The sequence below is a fragment of the Crinia signifera genome, chromosome 8 (genome assembly GCF_055691185.1).
Source record: "Crinia signifera chromosome 8, ASM5569118v1, whole genome shotgun sequence".
NCBI classification, from domain to species: domain Eukaryota; kingdom Metazoa; phylum Chordata; class Amphibia; order Anura; family Myobatrachidae; genus Crinia; species Crinia signifera.
Window position 1 is genome coordinate 14,414,347 of NC_139224.1, and position 9,706 is coordinate 14,424,052.

Here is a 9,706-nt window from a genome sequence, read left to right on the forward strand (position 1 = left end):
AAGAACTCCTTCAGTACAACAATATAATCTTCAGGGTTTAGGCCAGTGATTACTAAACTCTGTCACTCCTGGTTTTATGGATATACAGGCTCAAACACAGGTGGCTTAGTTAGTACCTCAATCAATTTGGGAAACTCTGGTTATGGTTATTAAGGGTAAGCCGCCCACCTATGGTTCTGCTGCGGAACATTATGTCACAGACCACATGGTGCAAATTGTAGCAGCACCACCATCTTTACATGATTATATTCCGATGAGTCCAACTGCAAGGAAAAGGAGGGTTATGCAGGGGCTATTGGGGGAAGGTGGTTCCGGGAAAGGATGGGGTATGGGCAGCAGGTAGAAAGACCACCTGCACTGATCGACGTATGACCATGCTTGGCTGCCCATGGTACTGGAAGGGGGGCACAAATGTCTGGTGAGTCTTTTCCTTGTCTGTATGGTTGGAAAGGTCACGCAGGCCGGACCTAGGCTGGTAATGTTGCCCGCTTCCTCTTATTCTCTTCAGTATGAGACTGTATGAACCAGGGTTGACCATCGACCATGTATGGTTAGAACCATCAATGGCCTCCTCTAAGTGGTGGTTGTTTTTCCATTGATGGTAAAAGCCCATTGATTTATTTGTACCGCACATGCTCATCTGCAGTCTCCATTCATTTGGCCATGCACAGAACTGACCCATGGATGGCTTACCCATGAAGTCTCTCCCAATTGTGGTGATGGGGGGGTAATTCATATGGCCTAACCCTGCAGCCTAACCCCCCTTTTTAGTGACTAACTGTCATTTTCCACAGCCTTACCCTAGTCCCCCTCCCATCCCCTTGCAGCCTAACCCCAACCTGACCGGCGGTATGTTAAACGCAAACCACAACGGGACCAATGGACAAACCCTAGTAAGAATGTTGCAGAGATTATAGGATGACATTTTATAGGGATGGGGTAGTTATAGTGGAGCCCAAGTACCACATGGAGGTAGCACATGTGGAATCGGACCCATAATATTATTTGGAGCTGTATTAAATTGAATCTAACATGTTTTATTAAATATATATGGCTCCCAAGATGGGACATCAAGGTGTCCTCACTGTCCAGGTTTTAAGGATATCCATAACTGGGTAAGTGAATCAAATTGACTGAGGTACAGTACTAATTTACGTCACCTGTGCCCAACCATGATTATCCTGAAAACCTGGCCCATTAGACTGCATTGGGGACTGAGTTTGGGAACCTGTGTATTACAGTACATATAACACGTGTATTCTCCCTGGCAGTCTGTTCAGCTCAGCGGCTCCGTAGAATTGGCTTGTTAATTGTTTCTTCGGCCGGCTAAGCGCACGGAACATTGACACCTGCCTGTTTGTGAGATTTGTAGGAATATCCAGGTGTCACAATTCCCACATGTAATCTCAGGGCTGAGGCCTCAGGTGTAACAGGACAGATCTGTAACGTTATTTCCCAGCTGAGGAACGGAAATGAGTGTCACAGACTCCACATTACAGCAGGAGGAATCTGGGACTTGCAGTGACATAATTCCATTACCCCATACTCTTGTTAAGCGCAGTGTGTAGTAACAAGTCTGTGTGTGTGTGTGTGTATGTGTGTGTGTGTCTACGTGTGCAGGAAATATCTCTGCGGCGTTATCTGCCCACAAGACAAAGGAAGTTTCTGCTTCACTGAATGTTTAGATTGCAGAACTTTCCACCAGCAGACACAAGCATTTACTTTCAAACATATTCATTCATTTAGTTGTATATTATCATAGAAATTTCTCTTTTACTTACTGTGAGTGCAAAAATACTATGTACAGCAGGGTTGCCGACCCTCCCGGAATTTCCGGGAGTCTCCCGAAAATCGGGACCCCCTCCCGGCTTCAGGGGGGACCGCCGCTGTCCCCCGGATCGCGGCATTAAAATGCCGCAATCCTCGGGTCTCAGAGGAGGGGGCGGAGCTAAAACGGCACAATCGTGCCATTTTAGCCCCGCCCCCTCCACGGAGATCCGTGAATTCCCTGCTTTACCAGCATGGGGCGGGCTTAGTGATGTCACTCGTAAGCCCCGCCCCCTGAGAGGAGAATCTTAAAGTCGGCTACCCTGATGTACAGCAGTACATCAATTTAAAGCATACTTGCCTACCCTCCTGGAATGGCCGGGAGGGTCCCGCAAATTGGGTTCCCCTCCTGGCCCCCCCGGGAAGTTGGGTAAGTCTCCCACATTTTGACCACAGCCACAGCTCCCCCCCCCCCCTTCCCCGCGGTATAAAATGCCGATTTTCTCGGGTCCTCATGAGGGGCGGGGCTAAAATGCTGCGAATCACGTCATTTTGCATGATTTTAGCCCCTCCCCCATCCACAGACCCGCGATTTAATGCGGCTGCTTCTCGTGGGGGCGGGGCTATGTGACATCCGCATCGCCCCACCCCCAAAACGTCGCCTCGTCCCGCCCCCCTTTCACTCCTCTCCGAAATAAGATATTTTATTTCTATGGGCATAATTCAGCGTAGATCGTCATCATGTGAGAAGCTCTCAGTCTTCCAATAATTGTGTTGGGTTCATTGGGTCGACCTAATGATGGTCGGCAGTCATTAGGTCGACATGCTGGAAGGTCGACAGGTGTCTAGGTCGACACATGCGTTAGGTTGACATGGGTTAGGTCGACATTCAAAATGTCGACATGTGGTTTATCACTGTTTTTTACCCGAATGTCGACACAGTCGACATAAACACAGTTTTAAGTGCACTGCGACCTCTCCTGCGGCTCACTGCACACGGCACACTGATTTATTCTCCCACCACGCCATAGGGGACGGTAGGGCATGAAATACCGCCTGTCGGCTCATGTCGGCTCAAAAAGCTGTGAAAACCCCATGTTGACCTTTTGACTGTCGACCTAACCCATATGTCGACCTTGTCCCAAGTCGACCTAGACACCTGTCGACCCAACAGTGTCGACCTAATGACTGTTGACCATCTTTAAGTCGACCCATCGACCGTATCCCCAATAATCTGCGACTGAAACGGGCTAATGGAGGCTGGCGCTGACATCGGAGGTCCTCCTTTAAATCATATGGGCACACCTGCGGGGTTTTTTTCTGACACACCCAGAAAACAATAGGTTACTACCCCCAAACGCCGGCATTTTCTGTCTGTATTTCCCCTCACGCATGTACAATCGGTACGGAACGCATGCTCTGTCATACGTTGATTGCTTGATTTGCAAATTCCCTGTTTAGTGATCCAGGCTGAATTAGTCCCTAAATATGCACTTGAGTCCCAATTTATGGCTCTCGGGCTCTGCTCTGGCATAATAATAATAATCATAATTAGGGTCATTTTCAGGCAGGAGGAGTCCTGTGTGCAGCCTCCACCAGCCGGGTCTCCTCCTCTCTGCTGGGAGCAGCGCAGTGTGAAGACGGGTGTAAGCACTAGAGCTATTGCACATGCGCGGAACTCCGGGAAAAATGTCATGTGGCCATTTTTCTGGTGATTTTTGCATCACTGGTGCTGCTGATGGCATTGTGGATTCTAAGCACTAGAGCTCTAAGTCTCCACTACGTATGCGCAGTTCGCCGGAAAAATGGGCACCGCCTTTGGACTCTGGAGGGTATCGAAGAAATGGGTGAAGCGTGTGCTTTGTGGGAACCCCTGGGACTCAGGGGCCTGTGTGCACTGCGCACACTGTGGAGAATGATCACATATGGCAGACCTTGAGGATAAGTAAGTTCTACTCCATCATATTTCATTGACAATGGGGTGCTGCAAGAGGACCTTGTTATATTTACTGTATGTGTCAGTTGAGTAACGGGATTTGCCAGATGGGCTCTGCGATGGTATTCCAATGTGGTCTGAGTAATGTGGACTCCTGCTTTTAGACCTGTAGAGGTTACTAGAATTGATGCATAACTGGGAGCCAGAAGGTCCCAGGGAGACAACGAAATGGTGACACTTAACGTTGACTTTGACTCTCAGATCATTTTGTCAGCCACTTTCTGTTGTAGCAAAATGTTAGTTCACCCCTGGTTGAGTGAAGGACTTAACTTCCTATTGGTTGCAAGATGTTCATAGTCACCATCGTCTATGAAATGTTCCTCCAATAAAATATCCATTGTCCGTTTTCCTATAGTTCCTGCAAGACAAGCCGCTGTTTTTGGAGATGTGTCTTCTGCCAAAGCCTTCATAGATTCCACTGATATTGCCGTGGTTGGGTTTTTTGTGGTAAGTGACTGCACAGTTTTCCCTGCTCGTGTCGCATGTGGTATTTATAATTTAGAACCAATTTTACCCCCATTTTATGGGCAAATTACCTTCATTTTCTTCTTCTGACACTTTCATCTAAGATCATTTGGTGAATACTTGGCAAGTTGAACTAAATGGGACAATGTCTTGGGTACTCAACGTGTAGGCTCTGCTTCATGTTATAAATAACATGTATAGGCATAAAAAAAATACCGAATTATAAAAATAACGGGAAGTAAACATTTCTCTTTTTTGTATTTTAAGCATCTAGGAAGTTTTTACATTTAAAGAAATAGATTTGATTAGTGTGTTGATAAGTCAAGACCCTGGTAAATAATCCGTCATCTCTACGACTACAATGTATTGTAAGATTTGCAAGAACCATTCTTGGAGCTTGGGTTGGATGTTGGTGCACACAAAAAGACAGGTGCATATCATCATCCAACAGATCTTTAAATGAAAGAGTTTTCTGTCTCGCCACATAAAAAGCAATGTAATCATCATTAGGGTCCCCATGTGGATGGTAGAGGTAGTGTTGTTACATAGGCTTAGGCCTTCCGTGGTAGCCTAGCAATGGCAAAATAAAAAGACAAAAAAGACGGGTGCAAATCATCATCCAACAGGTAGCCTAGCAATGGCAAAATATGCGGGGGTGGATGTAGCACTCACATGGGACCCGGACATGTAGGAGTCCCCTATGGCTTCACCCTCTCTGGTCCAGCTGTTCATGTTTCCCTAGGTCCAAAAAGTTGCTTTATGAAGGCCAGAACCCACTCTTGTGGGCCTCATTAACCCCTTCCTTGACATTCCCAAGAATTTTCCAGGCTATGCTTCAGTGCCCAGACCCGGAAAATTCTTGGGAGTGCTGCTGTCTCCGCTGTTTACCGCCGGGCAGTGCCGCTGAGCTGATCGCTGAACTCAGCTTCAGCGCTGCCTGGCTCCGGCTATGTACGAAGTGATCTTGTACTGTCATGCCGCACACAGCCGGGTTGCTGGGGGCAGGTCCGAGCAGCAGCTGATATAGTACTCAGCGGTGCCACCTGGCCCAGGGAGAGACAGTGGTGGGTGTTACCTAAAAAAAAAAACAGCGCCCAGTGGGGAGTGCTACCTTAACAAAACCCACCACTGAAGGGGTTAATTACTATTAATGTAAAGGCTTGTTGGAATGAAAATATAACATTAAGTAAAATAAAATGAATAAGATGTTAACTAGATAGACTTTGATGACACCTAGATTGGTGGGCATCTAATATCATCTATGGTTCAGTTCTGCAATTCTCTCTCCTGCAAATTCTTACCTGTGGCACCCTGGCAATGGATAAGGTCAAAAATAGGGGCTATTGACCACCCTATCATTAGTTGGAAGCAATGGCAGCTCCAGAGGAGCACGGTTCAAAATTCAAATAGGGAAGCCACACCCACTACTAGTGAGTCAGTTTGGAATGGCAGTTGGTGTTTCTCCCATATTTTAATTTTGAACTGTACTGCAGCCCCCCCTCCCCTCTGGTGCCGCCACTGGTTGGAAGAACATTGGACATTTGAGTAACCCTCAGGTTTGCTGTGATCATTTTGGCAGGATTTGGAGGCTCCGGAAGTGGGATATTTCAACACACTTGTAACAAATCATGCAGAATGGGATTACGGGACCAGCTCCACCGAAGAAGTTTTAAAACACTTCAAAATCAAAAGTAACACGATAACCATTTTCCGGAAGGTAAGGTGGAAATATCATCAGGAAATATAGATAGATCGATGTGATCATATTGCATGTAATGCCAAGCATAATGACCTGTAATGTTACCTTTATATGGGAAATACAACCTTTTGTAACACAACATTTTTTTTATTTGAATTTATATATTAAATGAGAGTGATGCCGCCATTTTTAGCATATATTTTGCACATCGCTCACAGAGATGTTGGCACTTAAACGGTTAAACTTGCTTTGTGCACATCCGAGCCAGTAAGGCCGCACATGTACGAGACATAGTCATCAAACTTAGACTGCACATCCGCGATCTTACCTGCTCGCAAAAGCTCAATCCGCTGTAAGGCTGCACATGCATAGTAACGGATCTCAGTAAGGTGAGGTCCTGGCAAGCTGGCACATAGGGGGTGAGGTCCAGGCAAGCTGACACATAGGGGGTGAGGTCCAGGCAAGCTGGCACATAGGGGGTGATTATGGTTGTATGGGACACACAAAAATTCAACACTCGAAAAGGTTGACATGAGTTTTTGACGTCAATGATGACACCTGATCACGTGGACCCCAATTAGTGCTCGCCATGCGTTGGCCCCTTACCCATGAGAGTCCACCTGTATGTTAAAGTATGAACAAGTCCAAAAAATGAAGAAAAAATTGTGAAAACCGTTCGTCGACTGTTTTATGTGTCGACAGTTGCCACGTCTGTCTTTTGCCTGTGTCAACCGTTTGTCAATGTCAACCTTTTGGTGTCAACCTATACATATACCTATATTTTTGGACAGTGACAAAGATTTCTACTTTACTAACGAGAGCCGTAAATGATAAGCTGGTGTAATGTATTGTACCTGGGAACTTACATTCACTGTTTGATTCGACCCACTGTGCTAGTAGATTTTATTACCACCCTATGTATTATCCTGTATTGTGCAGAGGATTCTGGGTAAGGGGTACGGCTGCGTAGTTACCGATCATGAAAACGTTTCATTCTTCTGTCTGATTACAGGCTGACAATTTCCGAGACAACTTTGTAATTAGTGAGAACGGGGAGCCCAACGTGGCAAAACTCTACCGATATCTCACGATAAACGAGTTACGTCTCGTCACAGACTATAACCCAATGGTAAGAACCCACTCTCCTGATAATAAGCACAGAACTATAGGTGCACAAATGTCACATTAGCAGATCAGGAATAATTTGGATATTTGGATATTCTATACAAGGCTAATGCTGTTCCTCACCTCTATGGGGGGCATTCATGTGCTGTGCACACCGGCGACCGCTAGATGGCATCCAACAGAGCAATTCAATTGTTGACGTGTTGGTTCAGTGGTGTAGCAATGGGGATTATGGTAACACCCCATGTACTTGGCTCAACATCAACTCTAGGGGTGCCGGACGGCTCCCCAACAGTCGGGATTCCGACAGTCATTCCTCCGACGTCGGAATCCCGACTGCTCCCTCGTGGGGGTCCACGACCCCCATAGAGGGAGAATAAAATAGGTGGCGAGCGCAGCGAGCCCGCAAGGGGCTTCATTGTGCTCCCCACGCTGTGCAGTCGGGATTCCGACGTCTGACTAATGACTGTCGGAATCCCGACTGCCGGGCTACTATACCACACCCAACTCTAGATGTGGTCCTCTGTTTAAAGAGAAATTGGAGACCCCCCTCCTCCCAATCCCAAAATAGGGGTCACATTGGTAATAGTAACCTCTCTGTTATAGCATTTGTAAAAGTCGTCTGACTCGTCCTCATTTACATTTACGTTTTTGTCTTGAAACAGTCAGCCATTGGAATTATGGCCTGCAAAGTCCAAGTCCACCTTCTGTTCTTCACCCACAAGGATGTGGAGAAGCAAGAGGAGATCATCAAGGAATTGCGGTCGGCAGCTAAGGATTTACGTGGCAAGGTGAGTCACCAACTCTGCCCTTCAGAACTAACCCCAATGGTGCGCAGAGGAATATACCCACCCAAGGGGATACAACAACCATCCAGGGGTACCAGAGCCCCAGGGCAATTCCTCCCCATAGGTAGTCCAAAATTGGTCTTCATTTCTGAAGGAACACAAAGTCAACCTTTTCGTGTGTCAACTTTTTCCACGTCAAACATTTGATTGTGCTGACCTTTGGTTAGGGCCAGCGACATATCTCTTGGAGATCTTAAGATTTCAAATCTGAAATCCGAGCCACAGGAAGATCTGGACCAGGTCTTGTTTTGGTTCCGATCCACAATATCCGGGTGAAGTATTATAAATATAATAATTCTTTAATAAATATATATATATCATTTTATATTGCAGGTTTTGTTTGTCAAGATCGACGTGGGGATTAAAAGCAACCAGAAAATTACTGCGCTATTCAAGATGGAAAAAAAAGACCTCCCTTTGATATCGATTTACAATACGGAAGATGACAGAAAACAGAGGATGGTTTCTGGGGAAATCACAGCTGAACGCGTGAAAAAGTTCTGCTTAAATTTCTTGTCCGGCAATAACACTGTGAGTAGCCAATTGTAACATGCCGCACTGGGAGGGACTGTTACATACCTCCCAACCGTCGCAATTTTTGCGGGACCGTCACATTTTTGGTGCAGTCCCGTATCCTACCCGTGGCCGGCAGTGTCCTGAGGTGGGGCTGGCAGTTTGGAGTGCCCCCTCCCGGCGCTGCTCTGTGGTGAATAGACACATATGTTTTCGGAGACAGAGGGGCTGGGGGCATGGCATCATGGGAGCACCGCAAGTATAGGCCACGCCCCTTGCCTCTAGGCCAATCCCCAAAAATTTAGAACACACTTGCAGTTCTTCCGATGTTGGGAGGTATGTGTATACACTGTACCGGGAGGCCTGTATATACTGTACCGGTAGGCCTGTATATACTGGAAGGCCTGTGTATATTGTAATGGGAGGCCTAATAGAAGGCCTGTATAAAGTGTATATACTGTTCTGGTTGGCCTGTATCCACCCTCTGCTTACATGACAGAAGAAATTATTATTATTATTATTATTATTATTTGATCTTTTCCAGGAAGAATCAGAGAGTAAAGATGGGAAGACGGAGTTATAACATTTATTATTCACCCTCCGAGAAATCGGTTTCTGACCTCGCTGTGATTCACATTTTTACACTTTTAAAATAAAGATTGACTTTGTTTACTGGAGAAATACTCTCTGCTGTCTATAATGGGTCTGGGGGAGTCCACACCACACTCCCTGCACCCAGAGCCGGATTAAGCCTTCGGGGGGGGCCTCTTATCATTATTGGCCGCAAAACACAGAGTAAAAGCAGTATAAACTTGATCAATGGGTAACTGCAGGGGGGATTAATCTCTTATATATTTGGCTACATCTGTCAATCAATCTGTGAGTGTGTCTATAACGCTGGGCGGAGTTTGGGCGGGGTTATACACACGCTCACAGAGTGACTCAGGGCAGAGACAACGGCCCATCAGAGCAGGGAAAGCAGGGACATAGGGGGTAGATTTATTATAGCGGCGCCTATCGCGCCGCTATAACAGTTCCTGCTTCGCCTCATTAGCGAGGCGAAGCAGGAGGGGACACCGACAAGATCTATTAAGATCTTGCCGCCGGAGTGGGGGAGCGCTAACTCCCCCCTCCGGCGATGTCCCTCCTGGAGACAGCGCATCAGTTAATACTGATGCGCCGTCTCCTTCCCCCCCGGCCGGCTGGACGCATGCGCGGGATCTCGCTACTCAAACGAGATCCCAGCGCAGCTCAGCCCCAGCAGCAGGGACAGAGCTGTCCCTGCTGTTAGGT

General features: G+C 46.8%; 1 protein-coding gene across 1 annotated transcript; it reads left to right on the forward strand.

The window, feature by feature from the left end:
• Positions 1–3,572: 3,572 nt before the first annotated feature.
• On the forward strand, positions 3,573–8,996 carry ERP27 (endoplasmic reticulum protein 27). Its single transcript, XM_083158144.1, has 7 exons — positions 3,573–3,630; positions 4,119–4,210; positions 5,808–5,945; positions 6,940–7,056; positions 7,718–7,843; positions 8,234–8,431; positions 8,958–8,996. The coding sequence occupies exons 1-7, from the start codon at positions 3,573–3,575 to the stop codon at positions 8,994–8,996; spliced, it is 768 nt and encodes a 255-aa protein (XP_083014270.1).
• The last annotated feature ends 710 nt before the right edge of the window (positions 8,997–9,706 follow it).